The sequence below is a fragment of the Epinephelus moara genome, chromosome 15 (genome assembly GCF_006386435.1).
Source record: "Epinephelus moara isolate mb chromosome 15, YSFRI_EMoa_1.0, whole genome shotgun sequence".
In the NCBI taxonomy this organism is placed as follows: Eukaryota; Metazoa; Chordata; class Actinopteri; order Perciformes; family Serranidae; genus Epinephelus; species Epinephelus moara.
Window position 1 is genome coordinate 14,814,557 of NC_065520.1, and position 19,565 is coordinate 14,834,121.

At 42.7% G+C, this 19,565-nt stretch overlaps 1 protein-coding gene across 5 annotated transcripts in view; it reads left to right on the top strand.

The window, feature by feature from the left end:
* Positions 1-19,565, top strand: part of LOC126401690 (diacylglycerol kinase zeta-like) — a 149,422-nt gene that overhangs the window by 40,935 nt on the left and 88,922 nt on the right. For 2 of the 5 annotated variants that reach the window (XM_050063099.1, XM_050063098.1), the window contains 13 exons: positions 9,035-9,143; positions 9,556-9,651; positions 11,850-11,927; positions 12,369-12,431; positions 15,298-15,354; positions 15,442-15,510; positions 16,493-16,564; positions 16,706-16,822; positions 17,718-17,789; positions 18,332-18,430; positions 18,572-18,654; positions 18,754-18,814; positions 19,143-19,256. In XM_050063099.1, coding sequence (XP_049919056.1) covers positions 9,035-9,143; positions 9,556-9,651; positions 11,850-11,927; positions 12,369-12,431; positions 15,298-15,354; positions 15,442-15,510; positions 16,493-16,564; positions 16,706-16,822; positions 17,718-17,789; positions 18,332-18,430; positions 18,572-18,654; positions 18,754-18,814; positions 19,143-19,256 — 1,090 coding nt within the window. Of the gene's footprint in view, positions 1-6,036; positions 7,240-9,034; positions 9,144-9,555; positions 9,652-11,849; positions 11,928-12,368; positions 12,432-15,297; positions 15,355-15,441; positions 15,511-16,492; positions 16,565-16,705; positions 16,823-17,717; positions 17,790-18,331; positions 18,431-18,571; positions 18,655-18,753; positions 18,815-19,142; positions 19,257-19,565 lie in introns of all 5 variants that reach the window. The other 3 variants (XM_050063095.1, XM_050063096.1, XM_050063097.1) reach the window with 3 other exon arrangements.

A 19,565-nucleotide genomic window follows, 5' to 3' on the forward strand; every position in this document is an offset into this window, starting at 1 on the left:
CCTTTTTGATTCAACATCTTTAAAAGGAGTCCTGCTCCCTTCAATAGAAAGTCTCTATTTCTGGAAACAAGAGACAGGAAGATGTTTTCCTGCCTCCTTATGCAGATCGAAACATCCCCGTGGTTTTATTCCTGTCTCCGTTCGGCCTGACAAAGCACGTTAAGCTGTGTTGACATGCAAATACACACTCAGGTGGGTAATGTTTTATTACTGAGTACTCTCGTCTCATCCCTCCCTCCCTCTCCCCCGTTATGGTAAGGGATTATCATTGTAGAAGGCAGCTGTTACATAACAGCAACACATGCACACACACACTCATACTCATAATATAGTTGTTTAGAGGCAGAGGGGAGAGGAGGGATAGATGGGGAAGGATCAGAGGAAAACAGTTTTAAATTGTAGGAAAGTAGGTCCCGAAGCTATTATTACCTAATATATCAGCCCTGACGAGTTCTAAATCAAATATACTGCTTCCTGCTCTCCTACAGGGCAGATGCTTTGCTTCTTGCTAACCACTTTGCTTACATTCTCTTGCTGATTTGTTGTTGTTTTTTTGCTAAAAGTTCTGGATAGCACATCCTGGATACTTAAAAATAATGGGGACTTTGATTTATGAAAGCTCTTCTGTAAGTTCAGAGACTTTTGACTAAGAGTGCTTGAAGCGGCTGTGCAATAAAGGTGGAGTGCTCTGAAAAAAGACGCTGGGCATGGCCACATACGCTCTCTCCTCATTGGAAACAACTGAAAAAAGACTAGCACACAGGCCCTAACACCAACAAGTCTACAAACAAACAGGACAGCTATCTGTTCAACAACAAATCTACAAGTAATAGTCTTCTCTGGAACTCTCATGGTACCAAATCTAAGAGTAAACCATTTCCTTGGGACATGGGAAGACGAGTGATAGCCACAGCCCAGCGCCTTGATATTTGACGCCATTGGCTGCCCTGCACCATAATGCTCAGTTGGAAGCAGCTCTGGACAGCTGCGAAAGAAAGCATAGCAACAAACCTCGCCAACAACAAAGTGTACAACCACTGCTGCAGGTCCCTGGATCTCCATCAGGATATCCTCTTATTGTCACCTTAAACGCGAGAGGAAAAGCCAATGCTTGGGCCTCAATTTCTGTGTGAGTCTGCTGTATGTAAAAGTGAGAGTGTTAAGAACACCAAAATGCTTTCCCAAAGACATTGTCTGTGACATGACAGGAAGAATCCCACATATTCTGGCTGCATCAGACCAAACTGCTCCCTCATGACATGGATGAGCAATCAGAGACACTGAAACAAGACGTCTACCAGTTGAGAGATTCGGCAGATTTCTGGTATTGAACACTTTCAGTGCACTTAATTGACAAATTTAACTTTTTCTCTAATCACATACATCTTGGTAGGGCAAATTGATTTAATTTCCGCAAGTCAGGAGTAAAACTGTTCACCTCTAACCTCTTTTACTTCCTGCATCACCCATCTGCTCCCTCTGCTAAGGTCAAGATACAACAGGGATCAAAACAATGACAAGACATAATACACACACCAGAAACCTTGAAATAGAACCAGATAAGCTCCCGCCTGAAGAGACATGAGGGATGTCAGAGCCAAAGAGAGTCTCCACCCCACATAGCAATGACCTCCTCCCCCCTTCCTGTTCCAGTTCAGTGACCAGATGACAGAGATGGTTACTACTGGGATCTAACTCCAGCACCATTCCCCTCAACCATCAGCTTTAAGTCCCAAGTCAGCTTTGACACTTGTCTTGGTTACGACATCCAGCCTGTGAATCTGCAAGGGAATTCTTTGGCCTATTTAAACCTTCTTATCTGTTGCTGCATGGGAAGGGGCCTACACATTTTCATATGTACTATCGAAACAACTAAGGCTAGACAAACCATTGTCTCACAACAACACCAGCACTAATATCAACAATTCTTGTGCCTTGTTCACTGCTGTTGACAAGCTGATTAATCCCCCAACCAGTACTCAAAGTGGGCCAGTACTCACTGGTATGTAGCAATGACACTTCTATATTTAACTCTTCGGAGTATTCTGACTTTTTCTTGCAACGGCACATCTCACAAGCTGCCAGTACGCTTCTGCTCTCTCCATAACAGCTACTTTGGGCAGTTCATAATAGCCTCAAATGAGCTGCTTTACCCAGGGGGCACTCAGGGCACAACATACCCAGGGGGCACACTGTGATGCTCATCTGTTCCCATTCTCGCTTGTCTGCTTTTTTTTTTTTTTTTTATCAGCGCCTTGGCCTGGCTTCAAAAGGCAACATAAAGAAAACATGAATAGAAGCAGAAGTTCATACTAAAGAGCTTTGAAAGCCAAATCCTCCATTGCTGAATGCACGCTGGGAGCAGCAAGCTAAAGTCAATGCCACTACTAGAAGAGCCTGTTGATGTAAAGCTGGCATCAGTAAAACCACCTGCTGTTATCACCACCAGTAGTGATTAGAAGATCTTTTGAGTAATTTGTGTCATTCACCCGCCATTAGCAAACCGACTCATGACTCTTTTGTTCTTTTGGTTCAACCCAGTCGAGAATACAATTTCGATTAAACTCCATAACTTTTAAAACAGAAATGTCCTGTTGGACAGATTCCCATCTGGCCTCAGACCACAGCACAGAGACTGCACTTACAAAGGTGTTAGATGATATTCGTCTGAATACTGATTCAGTTTTAGTGCTGCTTGATAGTAGTGATACTGCGGACCATTAACCACTGGGAAAGTAGGTGGCATTATCTGGCACAGTCCTCAGGTCGTTCAAGGTCATATGTCAAATGCAGAGAGCAAGTTGTTGCACTTGGGGATCATAAATTTTGAGCAGATAACAATGGCATGTGGAGTCCCTCAGGGTTAAATTCTTGGGCCACTGTTATTCAGTCAAAACAATTGAAAAATCACTTCACTCCCTGCAAGTGGAGTCATAAAGTGTAGGTTTCCAAAAGCAGTGGTTGATGGTTGACATTTAGCGCAGGGTCTCAACGTCTCACTTGTGTGTTTCGGTGATACAGATTGTACTTGGTCGCACTTCAACAAGTTTTAACTCAGTGAAGCGAGGAAGAAAAGTGAATAGGAAATCAAAGAGTCACGTGACCACATTTTCAGAAGTGAACTGGCCTTCGATCCTCTATGTGATAAGGAAATACTAATAAAGGAATTGCATATCATATCATCTCAGATTATGGTTTGCTTCACCGTGTAGCTTTATGAAAGCTAGTCATCACTATGACAACCCCTGACCTTTCTGACTGAGCATTAGGAGTTAAAGTGCTCGTCTGTTTCATGTCAGTGGTGGGATTAAGTGAGCAGCGGAGTTCTCGGTGCGCTGATGAATCTCTGAGATGGGACTTCCTGTTCGACTCTGTGGTGGTTTCAGTAGCAGAGTTCAAAGCTGCACACATTTTATCCTGCGCTGTTCTCGTCTCATGTCTTGTGTCACGTGATACGCTATTCTGCCCATGCACAGTAGTGACACTGATCACAGCACGTGTTTTCTGTCCCACTCTCTGAGCTAGTGTCTCATCTGTGGTGCTGAGCTAGGTTGTTTTTTGTGGCCGTGTGGTCTGTGTGGCCCTGACTCAGTCGTGTTGTTTCTTGTAAGCTCAGTGATCAAACTAGAAAGAAATATATGGAACAGATCATCAGTTGATTTGCCCATCTCTCACAACCACAGAGCTCTTTTGTGTTTCATAGTTTTCAACAACTCGAGTGTTAGTTTACTGTAAACTCCACTGAACTGTGTCTGCAGCAGGAAACACTGCAGCTATTCGATACTTCGCTGAGAGTTACGATAACAAAGGACAGAGGTGCTACGGTAAAAGGAGTTAATGATTTCACAGTTTGTACTTTTGCCTGTTGCAGTTTCGGACCTCATGTTGGCTTTTGTTTCATATGCAAAGCTACCCATAGTCTGGCAGGGTGAGTCATCCTGACCAAATATACATTCAGTTACAAGTTTATAATGTCTGCCTCGCTCAAACTAATGCAGTCTACAACAGTCCTGAATGAATGAAAGTTCCGTCTAGTTTTTTGAAGGGATGAATAGTACACAAATCTGCACTGCACTCATTAACTTAATTTGAATGCCAATCCTTCCCCAGGGTCCTAATTTCAACCAGCAACACCAAGTAACGTGTTATTATCGCCAACATCTCCAAATCCATTCAAATCAATGGATGGAGGCGCTCTATAGTTAAATCTGTGGCCTTGGTCTTATGTGAAGCTAATGAGTTCAGATAAGTTTTCATGGTATTGTCGGACAAAGTGCTCTCTCAATTTACCTTTAGCTCACGTTTCTGCCAGTGACAGCATAATTTGATACTGTCAGACTCAGCAAAATTCGGTCCACCAAATACCCTGGGGCTCAGAGCGACAGATTTATACTTTTGAGAGAAGAAATCCCATCAAGCGTGGGGAAATTAAGAGAAATCAGAGCATGACTCTGGATGAACCCAGTACACTTATAGTCACAGACACTGTAAGACCCCAGAGCTAAATGTGAATTCAGTGCATTTGCATTACCACTGCTTATCAGGAATCACAAAGATTAGACAGATTTATACGTCTAATCTTTGCAGATGAGACACAGCATAGGACGTGTGCCGCTGTGTTGTCTGATAAGTGATGGAAAGCAGAGGTGCTGATGTGGAAAGCAAGATTAAAAGCACCAGAAGGGCAAGATATCAAACATAACAAGGATCTGCTGAGTAACACTCTTAATAATTTCAGAGTTAGAGAGATGACGCAGCCTCAGGTTTGGGCTGAGAGTCTGTGGAGCATCTAAGTAGTACACCTTTTCCAATCATTTAATTGAGCTCTAAAGTCGTTTAAATGCTGATACTGCATGAGACTGACTTTACTCATGCTGTATTTGTTTAGTTTGGGTGGTACAGGAAGTCCACAAAGAGCTGACACATACAGTACATCAGTTCATGCAGTTGTGAAGCCAACAAGTAGGTGTTGCTTTGCAAAGTCAGAAGCCAAGAAGTGACACAAGCATTCATTTGGGGTCATGACTGTGTCCATCTGATGAATGTAAGTGCAATATAGATAAAATCATGACGTTTGTTAACAGTAACTTCTGGGTAGGAAACCCCAACATCACGTAGATAAAATAAATGCTGAACGAAAGAAGACAAAGCAGTAGAAGTACTGCTGGGTCTTAGTAGTACTGCGTTTCGTCCACCTTGCAAAGGGCTCACTGCATGAGTATACCCTCAAATGAAAAATATAACGTGCAAATCTCCTTCAAACACAATCCAAGGCACTCTGTAGGGTTTGTGCAAACATTAAAATGCCTTTATTTTACATGGCATCTTCCTGCAGGTCTTTTGCAGTCAGACAGGAGTTTTGATTTCACTTCCTACCAAACCTACGAGGAGCTCTCTCTGAAAGTTTCCTTGGTCTTTCAGACCTCAACTTGACCTCGACAGTTCCTGTTAAGTGCCATTTCAAAATTACATTATAAACAGCTACCTGAAAACACTTTGCTATAGTTTTCAGAGTGCTAGGCAGCTGTTTGGAGGAGCCCATGGCTGCTGATTGTTGGGACAAGGTTTCAGGAGTCAGAGTATTTATAAAGCTTTGAAATTTGCATCACCTGGCCTTTCCTAACAATGACTGTGAGTGAGTGGCCAAACTTTTGCATGCCACTGTATGTGTGAAAAGTTTTTTCAGTGTCATAGATAAGCAAATGTACACCGTCAGCTTTTATATAATGGTATACCTTGAAAGTGGTCATACTATGGATGTTGAGGGAAACGGTGAAAGGGCTTCTGCTTGACATCAGTTTTAATGACCTGAGTGACTTTGAACAAAACAGCACTGCATCAGGGATCCACTGATCTAATTAAACAGCTGGTTAGATGATTAAGCATGGGAACCGTTGACTTTAATGGATGTAAGTCATCATCACTGCAATATGCAAGACTTGTATCAGTATCAGTGAATTAATAGAGGTGATTGTCTTTGCTGATGTCATATAGGGAACACTTTTAATAAACAGAAAAGCCTATTTGTCCCTCCAGCAGTTCTAAGGGAAGACTGGAGCAGAGAGAAGCTGGACTACCATCAATAACCATGGAAACCGTCTTCTGTTGCATGGATATTAAAACCTTTAACCTTAAGCTTGGTACCAGAGAAGACATGGAAACGGCACTGCTATGTTCTATACCCAAGCACATCTTATCAGATGCTGCATATCTTTTTTAGTACCTTCCGTATTGCACCGCACTCCGAGACATGATGGATTTCTTCTTTCATCGCCATTTCCGCCGCCGCCAGAAAAGACAGAAGCATGCGGCCGCAGCGCGTCCGCCTGGTCCTGCTCTTCAGACCAGTAAAGCCAGGAGGCGCTCTAGTGCTGGTCTGCCCTCTGTAGCATTAGTGCAGTCCAGACGCTCCTCTGTTGGTTTACCTCCAGTTTTTTCTGACCAGCGCAGGCGCCCCAGTGCTGGCTTACTGGTGGCCAGTGGACAGAGGCGACAGTCCATCATAGAGGTAACAGAAACGGGTGAAGCAGTGGGAGAATCTGGGAAAGGAACCAAAAGAGCAGATGTAATCTTCAAGAGAGGAAGAAGAGGATTGCAGTATAAACCTCCCTATGCTCGCAGTGCCTCCGGCGCAGTCCATCGTGGGATGGTGATGCAATATCGACGTCCTTCTAAGATAAAATCTATCGAACCTCATTTACTTGGATCCTCCATGTTACTTGCAAGCGTAGTCCAGATGGGTGGAGGAGTGATAGAGATGGAAGAGGAACAGGATGGCTCCATGCGCTCCTGTTCTGAGTCAGATGGAGAGGAAGGGAGCGATGAAGATGTAAGCTCCAGGCCTTCAGCTCAGATGCACTTAACCCAGGCGGTCGTTATGGAAAACATTACGCCCCGCCCCTTGCTCCGTGCTCCTCGCTGCCTGAGACGAAACTCCTCCCACCTCCTTCCAGCAGACTCTGTGTTTCGGAGCAGTGGAACAGGTTACGGAGTTTACGGTCGATATAACCGACGGAGGTCGAGTCAAGTTAACTGGACTTTGAATAAACAGATGCAGACTTCCACGACCAGCCCCAGTCTGGGTCACTCAGCAGGTATGAGCTCGAAGGCGGGGGCTGCTGGGACAGATGTAGCCTCCTCTGGGTCGACGCTTCATAAAAGCACCTCCTCACCACTGGGGGCACCAAAGGGAACCATATACTATGATCCTTATCTGGAAACATGGGAGAACTTCCTGTCGTATGTAATACAAACACACACAAACACACACATACGCACACTAATTGTATTTCTATCTTTGTGTAAACCCTCACTGACTTAAAGCCTTCCCTAGCCCCTAACCTAAACCTATTTCTAACCTGGTCGTATTTATCAGCGGAGGAATTCAATGTGGATATTTTAAGTCCCTTACAGATAATTTTGTATCACGTGATGTGATAATTCACAGAGGTCTCTTCCCCTCCAAAACAAACAGACCAGGAGATTAAAACCGTAAAAACTAATTTTGGTGCTCCTAGGTCAAGGTCACTGTGACCTCATCTGTCTCATTCTCATTAACACGATATCTCATAGAACACCTTAATGGAATTTCTTCAAAATTTGTCCACTTAGACGCAACAATGAACTGATTTGATTTTCTTCGGTCAAAGGTCAAGGTCGCTGTGACCTTGCATCTGTCTCATTCTCGTAAATGTGATATCAAAAGGAAGCCTTGAGGGAAGTTCCCCAAATTTAGCAGTAGCTTCCACCTGGACTCATTGATGAACTGATTAGATTTTGTTGGTCAAAGTCACTGTGACCTTGCATCAGTTTTATTCTTGCGAACGCGATATCGCAAGAAAAACTTGAGGGAATTTCCCCTAATGTTCAGAATGAACAGATTATAATTTGGTGGTCGACGGTCAAAAGGTCAAGGTCACTGTGACCTCACAAAACCTGTTTTTGGCCGTAACTCAAGAATTCATACACTACTTATGACATAAATTGGCATAAATGTCTAATAGGATAAAATCATAAAGTGATGACACCATATATCCAAAAGGTCAAGGTCAACTTCACTGTGACATCATAATGTTCTTAAAAAAAGGCTTTTATCTGACGTATCTTTTATCTGTGCTTATCGTATTTCTTGTATTTCTATCTTTGTGTAAACCCTCCCCTTACCCTACCCTTAACCAGAACAACTAAATGCCTTACCCTAACCTAATTCTAACCTGGTTGTATTTATCAGTGGAGGAATTCAATGTGGATATTTTAAGTCCCTTACGGATAATTTTGTATCACATGATGTGAAAACACGAATGTCCCTATCTAGAGCCAGTATTTGGTTTGTCCGTTCTGTGCTACTGTAGAAACATGGCGGTGCAAACCTGCTCCACATCCTATGTGGCAGCCGACTTTATTTGCATTGTCAGCCAAGAACGACACATTTGCCGTAACACTGCTGCTGTGATGATAAATTGCTCGTAGGTGTGAATGTTTGTCTCTCTGTGTGTCGGCACTGTGACAGACCTGGTCAGGTGTAAGTGTTTGTCAGAATGGATGGATGAAGAGTGTCAGTGTTGAGCAGTATATGGCTCATTATGTTGTATGTATTGTGTATATTGTCACACGTTCTGATAAAGCATCATGACTCACATACTGGTGCTAGAGTTTTCCAACCTGCTGTATACGTCTGCAGTGTACTTTTTTTTATCCCTGTCCCTGGTTTGTGGGGGAGATTTTTGGTATGAAGTGCTACACACCCCAGAATATGAATTTTAATCGTTCATTTTTCATTAGTGTCTCTTGAATTTGAATCTACTGACATTTGAGAACATCCAAGACACGACGAAGCTTCACACAAGCGGACCATAATTCACTAGGTGTTCTTTTTTTCTTGACTGTGTTCGACAATCAAGAAATTGTTTTTTTCTTGAAAGAAAGTTTTTAATCTGTGTAATTTTGGGAGATTTTCTAGAAGAAAGTCCTTTGAATTTTATTGTCGAAAAGAGAACAGGAGTGTTCACACTTTCCTGTCTCTTTGTGTTTCCAGGAAAGCGATTGCCAAGTCTGGCCTGCACCATCTACCCTGTCAACCTGGCACATCATCCCTGACCAGGACTGACCCGGAGGCAAATATCCGCAGCACCGTGGACTGGACTGTGAGTCTGGGTATCAGGGTCTGGGGAAAAACCCCTTTACCTCATTCATACACAACCGAGTCGCCAGGGAAATGTTGGCATCATATGTTTCTGCAAACCACACATTGCATGTTATGCAGTGGGGTTAGGTTAAGAAACAAAAACCACTTAGTTGTTGTTCGTAAAAGATCATGGCGCAACCCCCTTTGCAAAAGCGGAAATGTTTAGGTAAAACACAACCACTTCTTGTACCACTATCGCACTGAGAAAACAGCAAAGTGGGCAGCAATGACCCGCTAAGTCACCACTGATTTGGTCTTGATTTCGTCTACAGTGTTCTGCACCTTGTCATGCGTCTCACCGAGATGTCACGCTTTCACGCTGCGCCTAGAAAACTTTCTGTCCTCCTCTGTCTCTGTGTTTCTCTTTGTAGGAGACGGCTGTGTATGGAGATCATATCTGGTATGAGACAAATGTGTCAGGAGACTACTGTTATGTGGGAGAACAGCACTGTATTGCCAGAGCACAGGTTGGTATCCGACTCGGATTATCTCTCCTCCCTGTCTGTCTTCTCTACAGCACTATTTTCTTCAAGCTCCATTCATGCGCAGCAGTGTTAGGGCCAAGCATCACTCTGTTTTTCTCCAACATATCAGACCCAGTGTTTATACGACTGCATATTTGCATCCCACATGTTTACACATATAAAGCTGCTAAATGTTCTCAGACATTCCTCCAATATCCGCACCAACTAAACATCTGGAGCGCTCGTTAAAACATCCCTTTCATCCACAGCAGCAACATCTCATCGTCCACTTACTGTTTTATTCTTAGCTTTCATCCACGTCTCTCGCAGGCTTCATTTTGCCTGCGTCGAAGGCTCAGGCGACATGTGAACATCGTACACGAGGGGGAGATGGTGTAGCCCCCGCAGCTGTTTACAGATGCTCTCTGGAGTCGGATGTGGCATACATCCACTGCTCCGTGACCTTTGACCTCTTCCCAGTGGATGCTGTGACTGGCGTTCACAAAGGGGTTGATGTTGTTTGTGTCCAGGGTCCTCGCTTCGTCACTCCTTTTCTTTTTTGTAATCTTGGATTTATTGGATTTATTTTGTTAGTCCAACTAAAATCGGACTTTTAAAATACATGTAAACTGGAAGCGTACTAAATTGAATTTGTCAAAGTCGGGCTAACACACACAGATAATGTGACTGGGAGTCGAATTACTCTGCATCTATACAGTCAATCGGACCCAAACTGGCCGAGGCGCTCCACAGTTTCCGTCCTGGGCTTTGACCCAGAATCAAACAGCATTAAATACCTAACAGAACAAGCAGCCGATAAGAACATAGCGAAATCTACATCCAGAGCTGTGCGTTTCTAGACGAACGAGGAGACACAGTTCATGCTGTGTCAGCTGAAAGAGTTAAATTGAGAACGAGGTGGTGGTGTACTCGAGGATTGTCTTTATATTAAACTCAAGAAGAAAACACAGGTGCTCTTGAAGAAAAGGGTCGGCACATCGGAAGGAACAATGAATTTCAGGCCTTCCTGCGTGGAGCAGGAACAAACACACTTGAGTTAAGTTAAAAAGCCTTACATTAAAACACCTTCAGGGTGCAAAAGCATGGACATGACTCAAGCAAACGTTGGCATGTTAGATGATATACAACAACAGTTGTGTTACAGTTACCGAAATCCCATTGGTCATATGTCCTTCCTGTTTTGAAATCAGTCGTTGTCTTTGTTTGAGTCACATTTGGACAGTGCTTACATGCGTCAATGAGACACCTGAAAGGAAGTCCTCCAACTCGTTTGTTGTTGCATGCTTCGGCACTAAATCTCAAAGAATCAAACCAATCACAGTCCAATTGGGCGATCCTTAAAAGTGACCTCAATTTGAGTATTTTATTCTCGCAGCCTGAACTGATTCCTGATCATTTAGAAGATTGTTTTTTTAAAATTTCAAAGGAAATCTGAAGCTTGTCGCACTTCCACTTTCGTTCTGACTCTCTGCCGTCCCTCCGAAGGGCCCTAGTGGTGTCATCAAGCTCAGGCTTCTTCAGTTTGAGGGGAGCGAAAGTGCCCAGATTTGAGGAACAGGTGGTGTTAAATAAGGAAGTGAGTTCTTTGGTGCTGAGATAGGGAGAAGGGGCCTCAATAGTGCAGGTGTCAAGGACAGCCATGAAAGCCTTGTCAAAGTTATTGGCAGTGGAAGAGTTAATGTAGCAAGAGCGACGTGCAGGAAGATGAGAAAGGCAGAGGTGCATCAAACATAACAACACCAGGTCTGACAGACGGGCATCAGTTTTTTGAGTAGGTCCGACGGTGTGATCTTTGTTAGGAAATAACACCTCACGCACACTGACGCTGCACTGATTCATTTTCAGCACCACGACAGTCAGACAGTGTCATCAAACACGGTCGTATCATGTCATAGTTTCACTCATGTCAGCTCATATTAAAGTCACATGGCAAGCCTTGTCATATCATACACACACACAAAGTCATCATACACTCCCATGTGGGATCTATCTATGTATGTGGTGTCAGTTAGCAGCACAGTGCTGACACCAAGTGGTCACAGATGGTATTACCGCCTCACAAGCTGCTGAGGATCATGAAACAAATGACTAAATTACTGCTATCAATTTTGCTCCTGTGATTCTTTGTCTATTGTTTTTCATATTTGACACAACTAATCACGTCCTCCCTCTCCTTCTAGCAAAAGTCTTTCAGCCGAAAGAAGTGTGCCGCCTGTAAGATCGTCGCCCACACCATCTGTATAGAACAACTGGAGAAGGTAATGTCTCATGTACTCACACACTTCTGCCAGACTGATTCAGGCTATCTAAGAGTTCGCCTTTTTAATTTACCTTATGGAGACGAGAAAGATAAAGACGCAGGTGTAAGACTTCACTCCTGACACACAGATAAAGGTGGAGAGGAGATTAGAGATGGATGTTTAAACCATCTTTCACAAGGGACAAAAGGTGATAGAGGCAAGAATAAAGACGGATTAAACTTTCTGTCCTCAAGATCAGAGGGAAGTAAAAAAGAAGGATTACTTTAAACCCTCAATCTAAAATTGGATCCAAAGATAGCTGCTTTTCAGCTGATAGCTACTCTATTTATTTCAATTATAGGTTAGCTTATCTGTTTAATTTTATTCATTTTCATTGACGCAGAGGACAGCACAGTACAGGCAGCTTGTCTTTAACTGTTCCCCCTGTCTAACTTTCAGTTTCCCAGCTCTAGAGCCATTCTGTTGGATGCCACCCTGCCCCTCAATGACCCCAACTTTAGAGTGAGATACACAAAACTCCTTCTGCCTCTCTTCTCTCCTCATCTGTGACCCTCAATCTGACAGAAACACACAGGCCTAAGGTGGTGTCTGGACCTCACTAGTTATTCAGAAAGAAACCAGTGCACATCAGTGTTTCCCTCGGGATGAGAATTTATTTGGAGAATCTTTGTAGGTGGGGGCAAATGCATGGGGGGCGGCCTCTCAAATAAAATCTCTACAGTACATAGCAAACACAGATAGAGCATGCATTCTCTAAAGGTGAGCAGGTTTGTGTATCATCCAATTTAAAGGTCCAGGGTGTAAAATTTAGGGGGATGTAGTGGCCTCTAGTGGTGAGGATTACACAACCAGATGAAACTTCTACCAGTTAGAAGTTCGTCAGTGTTCATTGTTCAGGAGGTTTTTACCAGGAGCCGAATTATTCATAGAGGTCTCTTCCTCTCCAAAACAACCAGACCAGGAGGTTAAAACCGTAAAAACATCTCATTTTGGTGCTCCTAGGTCAAGGTCACTGTGGCCACGCATATCTCAAAGAACACCTTTAGGTAATTTCCTCAAAATTTGGGCAACTGTCCACTTGGACGCAGCAATAAACTGATTTGATTTTCTGTGGTCAAAGGTTAAGGTCGCTGTGACCTTGCATCTGTCTTGTTCTGGTGAATGTGATATCAAAAGGAAGCCTTGAGGGAATTTCCCCAAATTAAGCAATAACGTCCACCTGGACTCATTGATGAACTGATTAGATTTTGTTGGTCAAAGTCACTGTGAGCTTGCATCAGTTTCATTCTTGTGAACGCAATAGTGAAAGAAAAACTTGAGGGAATTTCCCTTAATGTTAAGAATGAACAGATTATAATTTGGTGGTCGATGCTCAAAAGATCAAGGTCACTGTGACCTCATGAAACCTGTTTTTGGCCTTAACTCAAGAATTCATACACTACTTATGACAGAATTTCGCACAAATGTCTAAAAGGATCAAATTGTAAAGTGATGACACTATATATCCAAAAGGTCAAAGGTCAACTTCACTGTGACATCATAATGTTCTCAAAAAAGGCTTTTATCTGACGTATCTTTTATCTGTGCTTATTGTTTTTCTGATCCAGACGTTCAGGAGTTTTTTTTCCTTGAACTGACTTATTTGAGGTTTCTTACTCAACAAATAAACAGACTTTGGGATTTCAATTAGAACAAAAAACACAGAATAAAACATTTTTACATTAAAAAACATTGTGTTTTCCTGACGGTGCTATTCATGGAGGGGCTTCTAACTAAGGTGAATGACGCTGAAATGTGAATGGCCCCTTCCTATTCTGGGCTACTGTAGAAACATCGTGGCGCAACATGGCAATCTCCATAGATGAGGACCCAACGAAAATATGAAAATTCTTAGTTTCAGATGATTATACACTAAAGAAAACATGCTTATTTTAATATATTCCATTTCTGCCGATATATCCCCCTAAATCCTACACACTGGACCTTTAATTGAGTGAACTGCATTGGTATCTAATCCAGGTCAGACACACACCCTTTGCAAACTTCCACTTTTGTTCTTGCACCATGGAGGGGTCATTTTCTTGCCCTTAAACCCCAAAGAATCTTCCGTCTCTTCATCTCATTTCCTTCTTTGATCAAAGTGGTATGATAAATCAGACAGGTTTAAAGGGTTGGCCTTGTTGATTCCGAACTGATATGATACTAAAGCCATTTTCCGAAACAGCAGGGGTGGAGGTAACAGCAAAGAGGGATCAGGACTTGTCACTGAGACACTCTTTATCATCAGATAGAGTTTGCCATTAGTATGGGGAATGGAACATCAGTCACATGACTACAGGTGGTCGTATATGGGAGAGATTGCAACTCCTGACCGAGTTAGAAATCTCTTCTTCACTCCTTCATTTGTCGAATTTTATTTATGAATCATCTGTAATTATCACATCCATAAAATATGACACATTGCATTGAAGGAATTGTTAGCAGAAAGTACTTAACATGCCATGAACACATCTTTTCCTGTCCATGAATTTCACAAACAGAATCCCCAACAAGGGACAACCGTAGCGGAGGCCAACTTCCACAGAAAATGTGTTTGACTTTGTGCCGAGTTCATGGAAACAGCTCTCACTTTGGTTATACAAGAACTGGATAGCTTGTAGCAATGGCCCTGGTACCGCCCAAATGACTTCCCATTGGACGTGGTCATAAGCTTGTCAAAGTCCACAAAACTAATATAGACTGGATGGGCAAACTCCCATGACCCCTCCAAGGGTGAAAAGCTGGTCCACTATTATATGGTCATTAATGGGTCTGACTTGGACTTGACTTAAGAAGTCAACCAAAACAAATTCAACTTCTAATTGGACCAACTGATCCTTATGCAAGGCTGAGTCGTGATTTGTAGGAACAAGCAGAAGTGTTAATGAACCAGAACAGTTCGTCAGGATACCATGACCTGTTCCATACCCCTTCACCACAAACAGTTTGGTTGACCTAAAAGAGTTCCACCTGGCAACCGCAGTGTCCTGTGGTGTCCCTTCTCTGGTCAGGGTGTCCCTGGTTTTTCCTTTTCTTCTGTGCACCACTTCACTACAAGGGAATCACGGTGCCTCCCCACTTTCACCGCTACAAAGTCACACGTCTAAACCTCTTTGGCAAAACCGTTTCTTCCTCCTAAAACATGTTTAACCTGCCAACGTGATCACTGGAAACCATTCCAATCAAGACTCTGCAGCTGTCTGTTCTGGAGCTCCGTGCTTTCTCCTAAAACCTCTAACAGTACCCAGTTTAGATTGTGCAGCAGAGCCTAATCATCATCTATGTTTCTACTTCTCTTTCTATCTTTTTTCCCTCTGCTCTCCTCCAGATTAACTTTAGGTGTAAACCATCTTTCAGAGAATCAGGCTCGAGGAACATCCGAGAGGTGAGTGCTGGAAATTTCTTTCTCCTCTCTTTCTGGCTATTTAATTTAGGTTCGGAAAATGACGATTTGTGTATTTTGTGTGTTCAGCCCATCGTGGTGCGTCATCACTGGGTGCATCGAAGGCGGCAAGAAGGAAAATGTAAACAATGTGGGAAGGTGAGTGATAATTTCAGTAGTATTGTTCTATTGACCAATAATTAATTAGAATCATTTAAATCTTAAAAACTAATCCTAAAAGCTCCTCATATACATTTAATTTGTAAAATAATGGATGTAGTCACCATTACGTCACCCACTGGTTTGTGGACTCCCTTTGAAACCTTGAGTTTGGAGCATTTTAGGTGGTGCCATCTTGGATTTTTGGAGACAGAAGTGACCAGAGGGTTGAACTAGCTTCTAATCCTAACGCTAGCTGCTATCATGGTTACCTTTGTGGTTAACTGTGATAATGCTTATGCTAATTTTTGCTAGCATAAAACAGACTTAAAACCATTAAAACAAAATGTACTTACTGAAAAACTGAACTTTTACTACAACCAAACCACGGTTGGAAATTAGCACCAGTGACCAGCCAAATGGTGGTAAAATATGCAAGTAGCTGCTAAATCTGCTTTACCCACCAACCAAAAAACCCTAGTCTCGCTCACCAGACCTTTCTCAAGAAAAGAAAGGTCTGGCTGCGCCGATTCTCACTTTAAGATTGGAGAAAAAAAACACCTCGGTTTTTTTTATTTCTTTCAACCAATCACAGCAACGGTGCACTCGCAAAAATATTGCTGGGGGGAAACAGGTTTTGGTGTAACACGGCCACAAAAATATTGCCTACAGGACGCGAACCATGGCAGAAAAATGGGTACATCCCCACAAGATCAAACACCGCAAAAGTTAGTAAAGGATGTGTTGAAAACTGCTACACAACCGGAGGTGGTAGGGCGGGACTTCAGGCTGATCTATGCAGCGAACTTCCGCCCACTCAGACTAAAAAAAACCCCAATGCTAATCCCTAATTGAGTGGCTGGTAGATCTTAGAATCCACTAGCCACAGTTGTAGGTGGATAAAAAGTTAATTTCCAACCCTGATAGCAACAGCTACAACTATGTCTACACCTATAATTTCTACTCCTGTTGTTCTGTGCAGGGCTTCCAGCAGAAGTTTACTTTCCACAGTAAGGAGATCGTGGCCATCAGCTGCTCCTGGTGCAAGCAGGCTGTGAGTATGTCTGGAAAATGGAGTTACATGCTGGAACAAGACAGACATTAGACTTAATTTAAGCTGACATCTTTTGTACAGCGTTATATTATACAGTGCTCAATAAATACATGTCTAATATTGCTGTATTTCCCTCTTTAGTACCACAACAAGGTGTCCTGCTTCATGCTGCAGCAAATTGAAGAGGCTTGTCCAATAGGAGCTCACGCTGCCCTTATAGTTCCGCCCACATGGATCATCCGAGTCCGACGCCATCAGGTCACTACTGTCAATCTTTTTTTTTCCTAAAGCAATTTTATTCAATCACCACCTGCCCACTCCAAACAATCTATGACTCTACACCGAAAATAATAAAACAAGTAAATGTCAGAACATACATGAGCTCAAATAGCCATTTAACTTCGGTAAAATAGTCCATTTTACGACACTAATTCTGCAGTTAGAGTCAAATGGAGGTTATTCCATGTCTGACAGTCTGACTCTGTTTGAGAAGTTTGCAAGAAATGCTAACCCCAAGATATCTGAACCCTGATTGTGCTTATGTAGAAAGGCAGGTTTGACTGCTGCAGCTGTGTTGCAGTTTTGCTAAAGGGAAAACGATTTATTTTCTTAAGATTCAGCTTGTAACCAGAGATCTGTGTAAAGAGATACCTGAAAATCTATACCCTCCCAGAAAGCTCCATGGAATAAAAGGGAGGAACAGGGTTACTGCAAATAAAAGGGGACATTGAGGGCAACTTTGATGAGTTCCGAGAGACGGTGCAAAATGATCAGATGGCGTATCATTAGTGCAGACACTTACCCTGCGGTTAGTACACAGAAGATGGATCCATGAGGTGAAACGTTCACTGAAGCAAAATTTTTAAGGAGCAGCAAACAGATTACAACCACTCTATTCTATTGAATGGTTTGTCTGTTTTTACTGATATAACAGCTCAAGGGTGTTCGAAGGCTTGTCCTGAGTATATGGTATTTGTATGTTAAGAGTTCACTCGTCCAGTATTTTCATATAGGATACACTTTGTCATCCTTTATGACTCATGAAGGAAACCAGCCTTTCCTTCATTATGAGAACAAGCTGCTTCATATCTTCCTTTCTGCTCTCCGTGAGATCAACCTGCGTTGGTCTGACTCTGGTTTGTGTCTCTCACAGTCATCTATGAAGTCGAGTAAGAAGAAGAAGAGAACATCATTCAAGAGGAAAAGCAGCAAGAAAGGAGCAGAGGTCAGTTCTTAGCTTGCAGAGGAAAAATCTATCACTGTATTTCTGTCTGTGCCATCTCCGGAAAGGATCCCTATAGACATAGACCTTTTTGCTAAAGAGTAAGATCCTTTTTGTTTAACCAGAAACAGCCCCGAAATCCGTATCAGCAAACCCACCAGACCCAAACTCACAAAAGCCATCTTGGTTCGTCTTTCTATTCTGGTTGAAATAAACCCTTAATTCACCCAGTTACATGTGAAAATATGTCGGCTCTATACACACTAGATTCGCTCTTTTTCTAAATGCAGTCTGGTGGGTTTGACGATAGGAAAATAGGGTCCAGGTTAAAACATACCATTTAAGGATAGAACCAGATTTAAGGTATGTCTTAGGGACATGATTTGTGGTAAATTTGTGTTTGTTTTTGTCAAATAAAGTCTTCAGAGAGCTACCGAAAGGGTAATATGTCTTAAATGTTTAGGAACACCAGCCTTAGATAAGTGCCGTCTTGGACAAATCTGTTATGGAGGATCTGAGTAGTTCATCTTCTTCTTCTCTGACAGGAAGGACGGCAGTGGAAGCCATTTATAATCAGACCCATTCCTTCACCATTGATGAAACCACTGCTGGTGTTTGTCAACCCCAAGAGTGGAGGAAACCAGGTATTCATGAGCAACACAGTCAGCCCAACAAGTGGCTCAATCAAGTGAATTAGTCGGTAAACCATCAACATGTCATCCAGTTTAGTCAGTGTCTTACTATGTATCTATCTCCAAACGTCCATTGGTTTCTCTTTCTAACAGGGCACCAAGATCCTGCAGTCCTTCATGTGGTATCTGAACCCCAGACAGGTGTTTGACCTGAGCCAGGGAGGACCAAAGGAAGGGTAGGTCTCTCTAAAACACACACTATCAATAGTGAACATCTACTGGTGCTGTCGGACTTGTTTGGCTAGATCAATCAATAACCACAGTCAATCTTGTAGCCTGGAGCTGTATCGTAAAGTCCATAACCTGAGGATCTTGGCCTGTGGAGGAGACGGCACGGTGAGGAACACACACATGCAAACTCTGATTTTAAAAAAGATATTCCACTAATATTGTCTGGATATAAGGAGTAGTGTATGGTTATGTCATCAGCATAAAAATGTATGATGTTATCTGATAATATGAGCCAGTGGTAATGTAGAATTGAAAAACAGAAGGTGACCAAGAATCAAACCCTGAGGAGCACCGCAAATGTGAATCAGGTATCCAGCTGAGGCGTCTTTTCTGAGGGATACCAAAACTTCCTGTTCAAGAGTGATGGATGGATGGTTGGTTGGAGGCACACATCCTTGTCTCTGTAACTGCATGTCTGTCTGTGTGAAACCAGGTGGGCTGGATCCTGTCCTGTCTCGATGAACTTGCATTAAACCCTCAACCTCCGGTTGCCGTGTTACCACTTGGGACAGGAAATGACCTTGCCAGGACTCTTAACTGGGGAGGGGTGAGCACAAACACTGACAAACACATTTGTACATCTAAACTGTGTGGGTAAATACAGATAGTTCAATTACTTGCTGTTGGCAATCTGAGCAACTGCTGGCTCATTCCTAGTTCAATATTCAGTGAGCCCTTATATGCTGTACTGAAGTGTCTGCATTTGCTCAGTTTCTTCCTTTCATTTGTCACTAATCTGTGTGTGAGCTTGGATTAAGTCCAAACTAACATACAGATGGTTCACACCGTCTATATAATCTCAGCAGAGTTTCTTCAAAATGGAATACCATCTGTTTCAGCACTTTTTTCCTGAAGT